This window comes from Saccoglossus kowalevskii, chromosome 22, assembly GCF_978046115.1.
Source record: "Saccoglossus kowalevskii chromosome 22, keSacKowa6.1, whole genome shotgun sequence".
NCBI lineage: Eukaryota > Metazoa > Hemichordata > Enteropneusta > Harrimaniidae > Saccoglossus > Saccoglossus kowalevskii.
In genome coordinates, this window is record NC_140662.1 from 11,128,350 (window position 1) to 11,145,946 (window position 17,597).

Consider the following 17,597-nt stretch of genomic DNA (forward strand, 5'->3'; position numbering starts at 1 on the left):
TTGAAGCAGGGTGAAGAGTCTCGCTCATTAAAGTTTTTCCCTTGGTGAGAAAGGTGAGTATCGGGACTTATTTACATGTTATGAGGTCTGAATTGAGACGGTCGTTTGCCTATCATACAAATACTTCCAAAGATAATCGCCGAAAAGCAAGGATTGCTAAATGTTGTTCGTTGTAATCATCATCGTCACTCTGCGTCTCACTATACTTCATTGCCTCGCACAGATTGGTCGGACTGAAATATTTTCTGGCAATTAGGCATATATGAAGCCACTGACGTATATTTGGTTACTTTAATCTGACATTCAGATTGTTGTGGAAAGAACATGGCAATTAAAGTCTAGCAAAGAGTGGCGAAACTGTACATGAAGTCACCCACTCATCGAGTCGAATTTGAAAATTGAATGACATCATCGAATATGACTGCTGTAACCTATAATTCTATAATTTCCCGGGAAAATAAGAAATGTTTTATTATACAAGCCAACCAAAGTTTGACTTTTATAGACAGGTGAATAATTGTTGCCTGTATTAAATTTTGTTGTGATTTGTACCCACCCCAATCTTAACTCCAACCATGGAGCCTGGAGGTAAAAAAAAAGAATTCGTTTTTTACCTTCATGCTCTAACCCTACCCCTACCTTCCACCACCCCAAATAAATAGAATTAAGGAAGATGCAGGTCAGATTTTGAGATCGAGTGAGGGGTCGGATTATTATAAGTTAGCTCTACTTTTTGAATGCTTATATTACAGAATGGACTGTGATCATGAAAATATCCCTAGGGGAAAATGTTCTAAATGCTTGTGCAAGCAGTATAAAAAGCAAATGCAGTCTAATAAGTGTAAGGCATGTTCTTGTATGGCTAGAGACCATGTTATTTATTTATTTATTTATTTATTTATTTATTTATTTATTTATTTATTTATTTATTTATTTATTTATTTATTTATTTATTTTATGTTTATTTATTATATATATTTTTTTTTTTTATTCACCCTTCAAGTTGCTCAATTTCTAGAAACAGAAAAAAAGGAAAGGTTAATATTACTGACAGCAGGCATTAAAATGTCAAGTAAGATCCTGCTTCCTGACTTCAAAACTTCTATTTATTGCTGTGCTACAATGCATAGGTATGGTTTCTAGAAACTCTCCATATTTATAGAGTATACTGCAATTTGTTATACTTAACTCATTGTATCTGCTTTTATTGAAGAGAGAGCAAAGACTGCAAAGACATTTACAAGACTACACATGTCAACTAGACAATATGCAAATGCAGCCGTCCCCAATAAACAACAATCAATCTTGGGTATGCTGGGTCATATTAGTTGTTCTTTAATAATAACAAATGTTTTTTTTAACACATTTTTCATGCTAGTGTGCTGGTTCTTGCCAGTTATGTGCATGCACAAATTTCTTAAGTGCATCAAGTGCAGGTGCAGTGCTGAAAATGGAGTGTGTGATGTGTGGTCATAGCATTAAAAAACACACACCTTCAAAAAAAACTGGTGAGTTTGATTTTAACAAAATTTATATTTCCAGTCTTGCTAATCACTGTTCTCCTGCAATGTATTTGCTAGACTCCTAATTTGAACTGTGCCAATCTGAGGGTTAGGATGTTTTTAGAAAACATTTGTGGACACATCAAATTTTTGTAATATTTTGTGTGTATTTTACCATTTCTATAAATTGTATAGGCAATCTTTTTGGTAAGTCTCTCTATACATCTTGTCATTTTGCTACTGTATTTGCAGGTCAGAATTTATTGATAATTCAAATGTGCAAACTAATTGTTGTTTTTTTCCTAACCATAATTTCAGGACATACAGTGAATAGTAGCCAAGCAAGCAATGATAGTGAGTGAAAAAAGAATTCATATCAGTATTAGTTACCTATATTGCATTTCCATTTTGTACATGTCAAGTATTGATTATCGTACTTGTAGATATAAGTATGCACATTTTCACGTTATTTAAATGGAGAGATATCAATTCTGTCAATTCAGACCCTAAGAACAATGATTGGTCCCTCCATGACATGTAGTCTTTTTTCATCATGCTAGAGGGTAAATTTCCATGTTAATATATGCATATATAATGCATATTTGCAAGCAAACACTAATGTGAAAATGAAAGAAGTAATCACATATCATTTGTATAAGTATGAATCTTCAGTGACAAGTAGCGTTCTGGCTCAAGTTCATTGCATTCTATTTTAGAACATACAATATAGATACAAGCAGTGATACGGAGATTTCCAAATAATAGCTACACTGGCTGCAAGTCTGCAACACAGTGATGGTTGGTAGTATTGTCTATCAAAAAAAGCTAAAATAAATTAAAATCATAAATTTATTATATAACAAACTAAATTTAATTAACAGTACTTGAAAATGGAGATGCCTGTGATGTCTGGATCATGTTCACGCTGAATAATATACTAAATGACCAAATGTAAACATTGTTGCACAATTGTAAACATCACACAGTGCTTATTGGGAAAGCAATCATCATATTCATTACACTCACTGTAAGCGTCTTTGTTGAATATGTCTAGTGGTTGTTTTGCTTAGCTCAGGTGTTACCTGAGTAAAAGGCGTTAATAGTTATGTTATTTTGTTTCAGATGCAGACCACAAAAGTACCACAAGTACTGAAGGTAATTATTGATATGTTTTTAGATTTATTGCCCCATGAAACATAGAATAGAATAGAATAGAATAATGCTTTATTAATACCGTAAAGAAAGAGTTAACATTTCCTTTTAGGTTTTCAGATTAATAAAGTAAATAATAAAAGTACATGAAATATAAAAAGTGATTTAAAAAGAATTCAACATTAGTGAACAATTCAACATTAGTGAACGACAAGAATACTACAGACAAATATTAATAATATAAGAAATATTAAAATACTGTGATATGTAAGTATCACTGTATGTAGCATAGAATATGTAAAAAATATAGAAGAACATGACAAAATAAAAGAATTAGTCTTGTTTATATTTAACTAAATATTTGCAGAGAGTGATAAGATGGTTTGTATTTGGTGACTGTAGTACAAGTTTAAATTGTTCTTTTTTGTTCAAGTTTTGGTAATCACTGTTAATTTCTTTAAGGATATTATATATGTCATCTCTGTGTTCTGTGTACAGTTTACATTCTAGTAAATGATGTAATTCATCTTCTATCTCTTTACAGTGGGTGCATAATCTGTCTTTTATCAGTGTTTTTGGTTTTGTGTACCTTCCTGTTTCTACAGCTAGTTTGTGACTAGTTGTTCTAAATTGTGCTAGTATTTTGATGTAATGTCTGTTATCTATGTGTTTTATGTAATGTTCCATGTCTAGTGTGGTTTTGTATGTACTGTAAGTGCGCAGTTTTGCATCATCTCTTTTATTGTCATTGTTCCATGTGTTAGTGTAATATTCTCTAATTGAAATTATCACTTCTTGTATTGTTATATTATCTATATTACATTTAGTATATATTTCTAAGTTGTCTTCTAATGACTTCAACCATGACCCCGGGTAATTATTTTTCTTCATTTCCTTCAGTGCATAGTATGCCAAGTTGTTGTAGTCAAGAGTTATTAGGTGTTTATAATACCTAACTGCTTGGCAGTATATTTTGGAGATAAGGGGTTCCCGTCCCATTTCCATCCTACAGGCTATTTTGTTTGTCTTATTATTTAAATTTAAAATTTGTCTGCAGAAACGGATGTGATACTTTTCAGTTTCTGTCTTATCCCATGTAGCAGGTTTGAGAAGGACACCCCAAATTTCTCCTGCATATGTTAGGATTGGTAATTGGGTCATATTTAACAGCTTTAATTTAATATTAATATTATTTGTATTATGTAAATATAGTTGTGATTGTATACATTGTGCTTTGTATGCTTTGTCTGCTAGTCTATCAGCTGTAGTTACAATATTACTATTTGACTTAAAAATTACTCCTAGGTACGTGTATTGTTCTTTGACTTCTATTTCTTCTTTTCCATAGGTGAATTTTTGTGATAATATTTTACACCAGTTTTTCCTGAATATGACAATTTTTGTTTTTGATGTGTTGACTTGTAGCCCCCAACTAACTGTATATGTATGAAGGTAATTTAGTGCATTTTGTAGCCCTACCTTTGTAGTAGACAATAATGCAATGTCATCTGCATATTGTAGACAGTTAATATGTTTACCATCTCAGTCTGGTGCTGGCATTTCAATATTTGACAGTCCTTCAATAAAGTCATTCATAAAGATGTTAAACAATGTTGGGCTTAAAGGGCAGCCCTGTTTAACACCATTATCTAGCTTGAAATGTGGTGTTATAACATCTCCTAATTTTATAACAAAGTCCATGTTTTTGTACATCATTTTCATAATGTTATATACTTGACCGTTGATGTTATTTTTCAGTAGTTTATATTGCAGTGCTGTTCTCCACACTGTATCAAAACATTTTCTTAAATCCACAAAGCAGCAGAATATTTTTTCCTTTCTTAATTGATATTTTTTAATAATGGTGTGGAGTGTCAATATATGGTCAGTAGTGCGATGTTTGTTACGAAAACCTGCTTGGTTTGGATGTATGGTGAAGTTACTTTCTAAATAGCTGGATATTCTTTTGTTAATAATACTACTAAATATTTTAGCAATGATGTTGCTAACAGATATACCACGGTAGTTATTAACATCCATTTTATCACCTGTTTTGTGTACTGGTGTTATAACATTTGTGTTCCATGACTGTGGATAAATACCAGTTTCCAAGATGTGGTTATACATTTGTTGTAAAGCTTGTTTCACTATTTTGTTGCTATATTTCAACAGTTCTCCTGGTATTCCGTCTGGTCCAGTTGCTTTATTGTTTTTCAGTTTTCTTGTTGCATGAATAATTTCCTGTAATGTTATAGGTTTGTTTAGTTCATGATTGTTGTCCATTTCTTTCTCTAGCTGCAACAGCCTGTCTTCGATTTCTTTTATTCTCTCAATGGGAGTTGTATCATTTCTACTGATTTTCTGAAAATGTTCAATCCATGCTGTATATGGAATTTCTTTTATTGAACTGTTTTCTTTTGTCTGTATTAATAAGTTTATCTTCTTCCAAAAAGTTTGTACTTCATCGTTCTCATCTGCTTGTTCAATGTTTGATAATAATTTTTGTTGTTTCTCTTTCTGTAGTTTCTTTACATATTTTTTGAATTTCTTCTTCTTAGTGTAGTACATTATTCTTAGTTTACCATCTGTTGGATTTTTTTGTAACATTTTTGAAAGTGTTTGTAATTCCTTTTTCATCATATTACATTGTCTATCAGTGAATTTTACTTTGTTTTGTTGTGTTTTCTTCTTTACTTTCTTATGTATGGAGCATTTATTTGCAAATTTGTCCATTAATGTTTGAAATTCATGAGCGATCTCATCACTTTCTTTGCTGTTATTGTAATTTTTTAAGAATGTATTTGCAATGTCTTCGCTCTCCTTTGTTTTCATGTAGATTTTATACAGTTCTTTATTTATTGTGTTCCATTGGTATTTTGATGGTGCCTGCGCCTGTAGGTTTTTATTTATATCCATGTTCTCTTTATAACTACTCTGTGTTTTTAGAATTGTTCTGATTGGGCAGTGGTCACTGGTTGTATGTAGTTCTTGTACTTCAAAATGAATGATACTCTTAAGAAGTTCTTCACTAGCTATGCTGTAATCAACAGTACTTGCACCATGGTAACTATAACATGTCAGTTTTCCTGACCAGTCACCGGGAGTTCTTCCATTTATTATTCTCAAGTGGTTTGTCTTACATAATCTAACAAGTTCTTCTCCAAATTCATTTTTCCATGTGTCTGCGTTTCTCCTTTTCTTGATGTTTGTATCATAAATGTATGTATCTGGTATTGGGAGGTTTGTTTGTAACTTGTCTTCATCATCTATAATAATATCTTCAAGTTCTTTGGTTCTTGCATTGAAGTCACCTTGTATGATTATATTTCCTTTCATTTTGAATTCTTGTATTTCATTGTGCAGTTCTTCATATGGGTCATTGTTATTTTGGTTGTAATAACTTGAATTTTTTGGTGGTATGTATGTTGTCCCAATGTAAACATCTTTTTCTAAATGGAAAAACTTTTTTCTTAATTTACACCATATTGTATAGCTTTTTCTTGTTGGTATGATCTGGATTCCTTCTTTTATACTATTTCTGATAAAAATGCTGATACCACCTGATGATCTCCATGCTTTCTTATTTTTTGTTCTAATTTTGTGATACACATAATATCCCATTGGTTTTGGTATCAGTCCTTTACTTTCCTTGTCAAGCCAGGTCTCAGTCATTGCATAAAAGTGGTAGTTTTTTATGTGATGGTCTATGTCTAATGTTCTTTCTGTTTTGCTATCCAATGTTTGACGAGTTGGTTTGTAGTTATATCTTAGGCCTGCTGTATTCCAGTGACCAATATTGATGTAATTTGGTGTCATTTCATTGTATATACATTGTCTCTTTTTTTTCTTTATCGTCACTGTCATTATTGGTAATTATTTATATTTTCGTTGTTTGTGTTGCTGTCCTGACAGTGTCTGTAATTCTGTGATGTTTGCCATTTAGTATCATAGTAGCTCTTCCATGGTGTTGTATAGCCTCTGTGTGTAGAAGAATGCATCTCTAGATATTTATCATTAAATCTTGGTTGATAATTCTGTTTTTTATATTCTTCTTTGTGTCTTTGTTGGTGATAGTGTACACTTCTTGGTCTAGCTTCTAGAAAGGTGTATTTATTTACCTCATTGTTTATATTTGTAATAAACATGGTGGTTGCGTTATATTTATTGATGTGTATTCCATCTCTGCTTAATAACTGTGTTGTGATATTGCCCATTGGTATAACATGTATATCTTTAGTTTCTTTACTTCTAATGTAAGAGTTTATTTTGCCATTATATTTGTTCTCTTTACCTTCCAGTGTTGACGTGGTATCATTTCACACAGAAAAATTTCTGTTGACGGATATTTCTTGTGTGTTATATTTATCAGTACATTGAGTTCATTCTTGATTGATTCAGAGTCTGTCTCTTCATCTATGTCATTTCCACCAATATTTATTGTTATACTTTTTAGACTTTGTGGGAAATGATTATTATTAATAACTTGTTGGAATGTTTCAATCTTTGCACCACTATAAGTGAGAACCATCTGGTTCTTTGCAAGATCACTGTTATAGATGTGTTTAGATTGAGAGTCACTGATTATCAAATGCTCTAGTTGTTGTGGTATATTACGTTGTTTAAGAATGTGTCCTTTTTCAGTAGAATTACTTGTAGGCTTGTTATTTTGCTTCTCTGATTTTCCCTTTACAATATCACTATATTTGGTTTTATTTTGAAGTGGGTCTCTTGGTGGGACTTCTTTGTTTTTCCTGTTTGATACCAATGACCATTCCTGTTCTTGTGTGTTATTTATTCCCAGTATGTCTATCTTTTCATTAATTTGTTGGAACTCGTTTGCTATAGATTTTGTTATTGTTGTAGTCATGTCTTCTACTTCCTTTTGTCCAATATTTGGCTTTTCTTGATTATGTTTATGTTCAGCTTGTAATTGTTCAATCTCTCTGTTTTTTCTTTGTAGGTCATCTTGGAGTCGGTTAATCTGAATTGTTTTTTTCATGTTCTCATCCCTCATTTTTTGTAGATTCTGTTTTGTAGTTTCCAATGCATCTTTTCTGGTTTGTAACTGTTCTTGAAGACTTTGTATTTCAATATCTTTTCTTTCTTCCTTTTCATTTAGTTTCTTGCTGGACTTGCTTGTAAAGTCTGTTATTTTCTTAAGTATTTCATTGTGGCTTGTTGTTATTTTTGTATCTAGGTCTGTAATCAGTGTCATGTAGTTTCCATGTTTTTCTTCCATTATTTCTATGATTGTCTGTAGTAAGTCTTTGTTGTTATGTTCTGGTGACAATGTTGTAGATCTTCTAACTGGTATTCTACTTGGTGTTTCTTCTTTTATAAAGTTCTTTAATGGTGTAGTATGAGGACTTTTCTCATCTCCATTGCTTGAAATACCAGAATCAGATGTACTGCATATTATTCCTTTTTTCTTCTGTTTACTAATTTCTGTTACCTCAGACTCTGCCATGATACTTTGTTGACTATTTCTTTTACTGGTATTTGTTAATTCTTCTACTTCATAAATATCAGATGAGTATTTTGTATTTGGTTTTCTGTATTGTCTTAAACTTGCTTTTGTATTAGCGTTTAATTTTGTTGTATTCTGTTCTATGGGGATTCTGTTTTCACTGATATGCACGTCTAATTTTAGAGACTGTTGTATTTTAGTAAATATTTCTGTACCTTCATTCATTATCCATTCATAGTAATTATTTCCCTGTATTAATAATGTCCCATTGTTATAGAACTTGACTGTTACTGCTGTGTGTTCACTTATTATATGCAACTGTTCACTTTTTTCTTCTTTCTTTTTAATGTAAGAGAACTTGTTTTCTGGGTAAATAAATTTAAATGCTCTTAGCCATATAGAATTAAAATTTGTCTCTGATTTCAAGGTAACGCTACCATGGTTAAATTTTAACTCTTATAGATTTCCCAACATATTTTTGTACGAATTCTCTTAGTTTGTCTCTATTCTGTTCTTCTGTCTCTTTATCAGTTCTTCGTTTCTCTATCTCAATATTACTCATCTTTTTTGTTTATTCAGTAATAATTATTTTACCAAACCTATAACTATCCCAGTGCTTCCACCTCTCTTATAGAGAGGTTTTAACACTACCGGAGTTGGCCGCCCAGGAGATAATTATATAGTTTGGTTGTTCTATTTTAGACTTAACCTAACTATAGTCTATTATGTGAATTTATTATATGCTGAAAAGTTTTCTAAATAGTGTAATTAAATGTATATCAAGTGAGTGAGTGAAACATAACTCCTAGTGCATACTAACAATAACTAACTTTAGGTTCCTTGTTATATAAAACAAATAATGACACTCTCTACAGTAGTGACCTTTTGTTGTTTATAACAAAGACATCAGTGTCTTTGTTTTATAGTATTACATGTAGTAATGTTTTCATTCTAGTATATACAAGTACATATCTAACATTTAGAAACTCTTACTAGTTTGAGTAGTTAACACAAGGTTGAAATACTTTTATAAACAAGTTGATTTTCCTGGTTGATTTGCTGACCTTGCTGCTGTTGCTGACCTTGCTGTTGTTCACTTGTAAACATTCCTTTGTCTGCCAGTTGTCAGTCTTTCCTTGTGCTTGTATTTAGTTATCCCAAATAACTCTTCGCTGGTTGTATATAGTGTAGTATATCTTTATCAGCTCCAAAGACGGCACAGATCTAGAAGCAGTACCTACACACGAATTGGTGACGTCATAAAATACATGACCTTCAATCGGGGTCGTTTCCTCGGTATATACGAATTGGTATATACAAATTACAATAAAGATACTTAAGACATTACACATAAGGTAAAACAAATCACGTGACAATATAATGATAATAACGGTAATAAATCCTAGCTTAACAGTTGAAGAGAACGCTCATATAGTCAGTCGGGTGACGCCGAGGGTCACGAACTGTGTTGCAAAATGGCCGTGTGGTTGAAACTGGGTCATGGCGTGACGGGTGAGGAAGACATCATTAAACACTCAAAATCACAATAAAACGGGGAAGTGGTTGCATATTACGGCGTAGCTAACATGGGAAATAAAAAAACGCCCAATACAAACGACATGGGTTCGAATCACACTAGATACACACTCACCAGAACCGAAGCAATCAGAAACCAGCAATCGTTTTGGCTTTTCCGTTCAACTCATCGGAACACTAGAGTAGTTAGAAAAATGAACACCACTTAACGACCAACGTCGTGGCGTGGTACACAAGCGTGCCATCAAAATAAAACAAAATTAGCTTGAAAAGACAGTGGGTTCGAGTCCCGGTCAGAGCTACCGTAAAAACGTAAATCAAATAAACTGAAATCTCTCAAACCGTAAACAAGTAAACAAAGAACGTCGCAAAAAATAATAAACCTCACAAAACTGCACCATACAAAACTGAATGAATAAATAATAAAATAACTAACGTCTTAAACTGGACGACGCGCAATTTGTTCAACAGTTTCCAGATTGCGACAAGAGATAAACAAGACCCAAGTCAAGGTAAGTTTTGTTAAAGTGTCGATGGCGTTCCCTATATTACGAAAACAATTCAGGCAACAGACGAATATCTTCTGTGGTGTTGTTGAATTTATACCGTGTCTGCGGAATTGTTGATTGAGGGTTCGAAGCCAGCAGTTAACGTTTTGTTAGAAAGTTTCACAATTAAATCAAATATCCAATGATACCAGTATATTTATTTCATTATTTTAACAACTTGCAATGGTGGAAGTTGGTCAAACACGAGTTCTTACACCTAAATAAGTATCAAATATTTGTCGACACATTTATTCTCTCAACCTTGTAGAGGTGGAAATTAATTAAACAACAGGTATTTACTCACAAATATAATGGTCAATATTTGTCCCCACATTTATTCTCTCAATTTAACAACTTGTAATTGTGGGAATTAATCAAACGAGAGCTGTCTACACCAAAATAAGTCTAAAATATTTGTCCGCACACTTATTCTCTCAATTTAACAACTTGTAATGGTGTAAAATAATTAAACGAGAGCTGTCTACACCAAAATAAGTCTAAAATATTTGTCCATACATTTATTCTCTCAATTTAACAACTTGGAATGGTGTAAAATAATTAAACGAGAGCTGTCTACACCAAAATAAGTCTAAAATATTTGTCCATACATTTATTCTCTCAATTTAACAACTTGGAATGGTGTAAAATAATTAAACGAGAGCTGTCTACACCAAAATAAGTCTAAAATATTTGTCCGCACATTTATTCTCTCAATTTAACAACATGTAATTGTGGGAATTAATCAAACGAGAGATGTCTACACAAAAATAAGTCTAAAATATTTGTCGACACATTTATTCTCTCAACCTTGTAGAGGTGGAAATTAATTAAACAACAGGTATTTACTCACAAATATAATGGTCAATATTTGTCCATACATTCATTCTGTCAATTTAAGAACTTGTAATTGTTTGAATTAATCAAATGAGAGTTGTCTACACCAAAATAAGTTTCAAATACTTGTCCATACATTTATTCTCTCAATTTAACAACTTGTAATGGTGTAAAATTATTAAATGAGAGTTGTCTACACCAAAATCAGTCTAAAATATTTGTCCACACATTTATTCTCTCAATTTAACAATTTGTAATTTGTGGAAGTAAATTAAATGCGACTTTTCTACACCAAAATAAGTCTAAAATATTTGTCCACACATTTAGTCTCTCAATTTAACAACCTGTAATTGTGGGAATTAATCAAACGCGAGTTGTTTACACCAAAATAAGTCTCAAATATTAGTCCATACATTTATTCTCTCAATTTAACAACTTGTAATGGTGTAAAATAATTAAACGAGAGTTGTCTACACCAAAATAAGTCTAAAATATTTGTCCACACACTTATTCTCTCAATTTAACAACTTGTAATGGTGTAAAATAATTAAACGAGAGCTGTCTACACCAAAATAAGTCTAAAATATTTGTCCGCACATTTATTCTCTCAATTTAACAACATGTAATTGTGGGAATTAATCAAACGAGAGATGTCTACACAAAAATAAGTCTAAAATATTTGTCGACACATTTATTCTCTCAACCTTGTAGAGGTGGAAATTAATTAAACAACAGGTATTTACTCACAAATATAATGGTCAATATTTGTCCATACATTCATTCTGTCAATTTAAGAACTTGTAATTGTTTGAATTAATCAAATGAGAGTTGTCTACACCAAAATAAGTTTCAAATACTTGTCCATACATTTATTCTCTCAATTTAACAACTTGTAATGGTGTAAAATAATTAAACGAGAGTTGTCTACACCAAAATAAGTCTAAAATATTTGTCCACACACTTATTCTCTCAATTTAACAACTTGTAATGGTGTAAAATAATTAAACGAGAGCTGTCTACACCAAAATAAGTCTAAAATATTTGTCCATACATTTATTCTCTCAATTTAACAACTTGTAATGGTGTAAAATAATTAAACGAGAGCTGTCTACACCAAAATAAGTCTAAAATATTTGTCCGCACATTTATTCTTTCAATTTAACAACCTGTAATTGTGGGAATTAATCAAACGTGAGTTGTTTACATCAAACTAAGTATTAAATATTTGTTGAGACATTTATTCTCTCAATTTAACAACTTGTAATGGTGTAAAATAATTAAACGAGAGTTGTCTACACCAAAATTAATCTCAAATATTTGTCCACACATTTATTGTCACAATTTAACCACTTGTTAATAGTGGAAATTACTTAAACGCGACTTGTTTAATCAGTTGACATCAATGCAACTTACCCGCAGACAGTGCACAACAGAGTATCATTGTTGAGCAATTATAAACAGGAACGTGTCTTGGCATTAGGGTAAGGGTCGGGTCAGGTATGGGCAACGGAATTATTAACAGGAACGTGTCTTGGCATTAGGGTTAGGGTCGGGTCAGGTATGGGCAACGCAAATGGCAAACACCCAATTGGCAAGATGTACACTAACGGGTTACATGGCATGCATATAGTTTACACAAGTAAAAACACAAAATTGGCAATTTTTTGGACAATTGTAACTCAATAATAGAAATATGTTGTATTTCTATATATATACACACTATATAGTCTTATCAAATGCAAACACATCCAGGCAATCCATTGTGGTCTTGTGGGTCAGTTCTCTACATAGTGACCAGGAGGACCTGGGTTCAATTCCCTTGCCTGCCCATCTTTTTTTCGCAAACACCATTTGGCAATAAAGCTAAATATGACAACAAATTATTTAATTTGCATGACTACCCACATAGCTCAGTTGATTTGTACTATGTCAGCAATGTGAGCGATCGCTGGTTCGAATCCAGTATGTTTAGTTAGATTTTTGAATGCCAGTGAAGACAGTGTCCTATGAATAGGACTTCAATCCCAACTCCTGTGTGAAGACACTCGTGGTACAGTGGACAAGACAGTGCGCTGGGAACTCAAAGATCGCAAGTTCGAATCACGGATTGGACACTCCTATGAAAGACGTTAAAATCATAAACAGCGGATTCAAAAACTCAAGTCAGGAAAACAGAACACAAGAATACTACCTCACATGGAAGCCAGTCGAAGTCGTCAAAGAACGAACACAGTCGAAGAACGAACACAGTTGACAGCTGTAGGTCACGTGCAACAACAGACACGAGGAGCATGGCTGCTCTCCAAATGGGTCCCTTCTTTTGTATTGACCCCCTAAGGATTGCTAATCCCCCTTTCTAACTCTTCCCCCAAGAATAATATATCGCCCCTTTTAAAATGTATTGAGCCACAAATTAATGAATATTCATGAGCACAGAAACTGCTACGTCATGAATAAATTAGCATAATTTTAAAAAAAATTTGCATAAAGTGTAGGTACTCCTTCTGGAGCTCTGCCCCAAAGACTAGATGTTTATAATTTTTAAACTTCTCTGGTTAATTGTTGTTGTCCACCTTATGATATACTGTATAAAATGAAGTATTTTTGAAGAGAAAAATCTCATGGTACTGACAGGAAGTCAGCCATTTGTATGTATATATGCATAGTGTCAGCTGAGGATACAGTCAGTCTTGTCTTTCTGTCCTTTCAATTTTCAGGCCAATTCTTTTGAATCTTGCTGTGAATCATGGTCCAACATTTGTGTCTACATGCATCAGTCTGTCTGTCCTTTGTTTGTTTGCATTTAAGTACAGAATCATAATTTTAAAACTTTAATTTTATAGCCAAATTTTGAACACTTGTTGTTGGTCATTATCTTACACTTGGTAGTGCAAACTACCAGCTTACATACATCAGTCTTTCTATCTGTCTGTTTGTCTGGATATTCACATATATGTATAGAGTCATTAAACTTCACAGGCCATTTATATTATTTAATGCAAGGAAATGACACAGACACACAAGGTTGGCGTGAAAACGTGAGGGGGGTGCAGGACTTCAGCGCAAGCGTCTTGGCGACCTGTCTCTTGACGCGATTCTCAGATTCGAATCACGTCAGTAGAGGGTAACGTGGTACTTGACTGAAGACTGCCACCGCAGAGGTCTCCACCCATGCGTCGTCGCGGATACCAGTCCCCAGGGGCAAGTCTGGCTGTTTGACTTGGCCCCTGGAGAGGGGCAGCGTGGTACATGAGCGGAGCCAGCATGCACTGCGATGGCGACCCCCCCGCACAAGCTTTATTGCAAAATTGAAGCACGATAATTTTTTTTTTTACAATCATTGTACCCAAAAGGGTTGGGTGGGTGGGAAAATGACGAGTTGTAAGCAGGCTGCTTGCAGGAACGAGAATGCTAGTCTCATTGCAGCTATGTACGCAAGGCAACTTGGTGACGCTAAGGTTTGAATATTAAGCAGGATTATGTAAAGCAGAACTTAAATGTCAGGGTTCACAGAAACAATACCAATGTTGTTATATAATGTTATATAATATTGAACTTGATTAAACACTGAATGAATGGTAAAGCAACATGATGTCAAGATATGTTATGGGTTGGCCTAGAGAGGGCAGATGGTCATTCCCCTGCATTAACACCGATTACACTGGTGTGTAATCGTAGTATTAATGCAAGGAAATGACACAGACACACAAGGTTGGCGTGAAAACGTGAGGGGGGTGCAGGACTTCAGCGCAAGCGTCTTGGCGACCTGTCTCTTGACGCGATTCTCAGATTCGAATCACGTCAGTAGAGGGTAACGTGGTACTTGACTGAAGACTGCCACCGCAGAGGTCTCCACCCATGCGTCGTCGCGGATACCAGTCCCCAGGGGCAAGTCTGGCTGTTTGACTTGGCCCCTGGAGAGGGGCAGCGTGGTACATGAGCGGAGCCAGCATGCACTGCGATGGCGACCCCCCAAATTAGCAGCGAGTAAATCACAAATAAAAAGCAATTCAATAAATTATACGGCTCAATGGTATACGTGAAAGCAAGCATGGGAAGGCAATATGTGGATAATACATTTACATGGAAAGCAAAATCTCAAATTGTCATCAGCAATAACGAAATACGAGACCGAGCTAACGACAACGATTCTGATAAAGACTTATTGAAGACATGTGCATAATGAATACCAGCACCATAACACATTTTAACGAAAGTACTTAACGAATAAAAGTTCGGTGAATGCACTAGAATGTACATGTTTAATAAATGTCTCATATGTAGTAGGTAGTAATTAAAAGTTCAGTGTCCAGTGAGGAGACGCGGAACAGCTCGTAGAGTTGATTCTGGTGTTGTGATGTATATTTGGTAGGCGTCGCTTCTCCATCTCCCTAGGGTTTTGATTAGCCAATCCGGTATATTTGCTTCCGCTGCTGAAGTTGCTGCCCCTCGACGGAAGCTGTGGGTTGTATACAGGTTCACTTGTTGTACATGTGAACGTGACAACAAGTCTCGCAGATGTGTGGTCAGGTTGTGGCGAGTGAGGGCTTCGCCACCAACGTACTGAAAGGCTGGCTCTGATGGTCCAACGGGGTGGAAAGTGCGGTATTTGGTATAAGCAGTAACGGCACAGACAGAAGTCTGTGAGGAAGCAATTTTTACGATACAACCATGGCGGAAAGGGTCCGTCTTAGATGACCTCAGGGTCACCTGTAGTTCCGTTGATAAAACGATGTCACATTCCCGCAGTATTCGGTCATCCTGGTAACCGGGCGTGGATGCGAACTCGCTCACTCTGAGGAAGCCAAAAAATGCCAGCGTGAACGCTGACCATAGCATGAGTTTATCCCGTCGATGGATAGACGGGTGCAATCTGAGAGCTGTCTTCAACTTTCTCATAATTTCGATTGTTATTGGCAGTCTGCGGCGTGTAGTGTCGCCGATGGTCCTTTTAATGCCCTGAAGGGCACGATACAGTAGTGTGTTGTCCGAAACGTTATCGGCAAACCCAAGTTCAGTATGCATGTGGATGATTGCAGCCAAGTACACTTTGATACTTTTATATGAAAGACCTCTTTGCGCTAGATGGGTGACAAAGAGTACTGTTGTGTCCTGCTTTAAGGGCAGGGCTTCTAGCATGTAATGGTGACAGAAATGTTTATACTGAGATTGACCGACCTGGTATGTTTTGCGTGTTGAGTCTGCTATGCTGTTGCGAATGAAGGTGGTAGCCTGCTTTACTAGTGAATGTAACTCTGATCCGGGTGAAAGGTGTTCTCTGGCAGCAGTATGGTTGGGATAATCATGGGGTCGCTGTCGGCGCCTGGTGCTAGCTTCCTGAACCTGTCCATCTGTAAACGAGAAAGTGCATCAGCGATAGAGTTATCAATGCCACTAAGGTGCACAATTTTTACATGAAAGTTACTTTGGGCGGCCACAAAGAATATTCTCCGAACAAGGTGCATTATCAGTGAACAGAGTGATGATCCCTTCTGCCAAATATTCACCACCGATTCATTGTCACAATGGAAGAGCACTCTGCGGCCATGCCAAAGATGCCCCCAAATTGAGCATGCTACCATTATCGGATATAGTTCTTTCCAGGCGATTGATGTTGACAGGTTTTCCTTCCAGGTGATGGTGAACCAGTGGCCTGAATAGTAGCCACCACATCCTAGTGACCCAGATGCATCCGTAAACAGTTCAAGTTCAGGGGATTGAGACCATGTTGGAGATAGGAAAGAAGCAGTTCCGTTCCATGTAGGTAGAAATTCTAGCCACCACTTTACATCCTGGCGAAAGTCATTTGTCAACGTTATGATACCATTAATGTTGGTAGTGGTTGTGCTGACATCTATCATTCGACGAAGGAAAATACGTCCGGCGGGTATACATTTGCAGGCAAAGCTCAATGTTCCTATGAGGGAGAGGAGCTCACGCTTAGTGCAGTTGAGCCTTTCCAGCCATGTGGGTAAGGTTTGGAGGATATCTGTGAGTTTATCATGAGGTAGAGATATACTCATGTTAATTGTATCCAATTCTACACCAAGGAATGTCAGATTAGTAGAGGGCCCTTCAACTTTCTCCCTTGCTACAGGTACACCTAGTAATTGGCATACATGGAGCGTAGTGTTCATCAATTTCTGGCAGTTGTCAGTGATGGTCGAACCAATTGCGAGGTAGTCATCCAAATAATGAATGAGGTCTTCAGTTTGGGCTCGGTGACAGATAATCCATTTGATAGCCTTGGCAAGTTGGTTGAATAAATATGGCGCTGAACGAAGACCGAAGGGAAGTACGCAGTCGAAGAAATAGTAACCAAGCCATTTAAAGCCAAGTAGGTGCCAGTCATTTTTCCTGACTGGGCAAAGTCGAAAGGCATGCTTGAGGTCGATCTTTGCAAGGAGAGAGCCTCTGCCATGTCTCTGGATAATTGTTGTTGCATCATCCACGGTTGAATATCGTAAGGTGTAGCTGTCCTTGTCAATATGACTGTTCACACTATCATGAGTTGGTTGTGAAAGATCCATTATTATGCGGTGACCCCCTGTTTTCTTT

At 35.3% G+C, this 17,597-nt stretch overlaps 1 protein-coding gene across 1 annotated transcript in view; it reads left to right on the forward strand.

Moving 5' to 3' along the window:
- The window catches only part of LOC144363106 (uncharacterized), a 24,884-nt gene continuing 7,287 nt past the window's right edge, over window positions 1-17,597 (forward strand). Inside the window, exons 1-5 of the mRNA XM_085495743.1 lie at window positions 1-53; window positions 753-873; window positions 1,379-1,508; window positions 1,821-1,856; window positions 2,625-2,657. Coding sequence (XP_085351869.1) covers window positions 754-873; window positions 1,379-1,508; window positions 1,821-1,856; window positions 2,625-2,657 — 319 coding nt within the window. The 5' untranslated portion in view covers window positions 1-53; window position 753. The remainder of the gene's footprint in view (window positions 54-752; window positions 874-1,378; window positions 1,509-1,820; window positions 1,857-2,624; window positions 2,658-17,597) is intronic.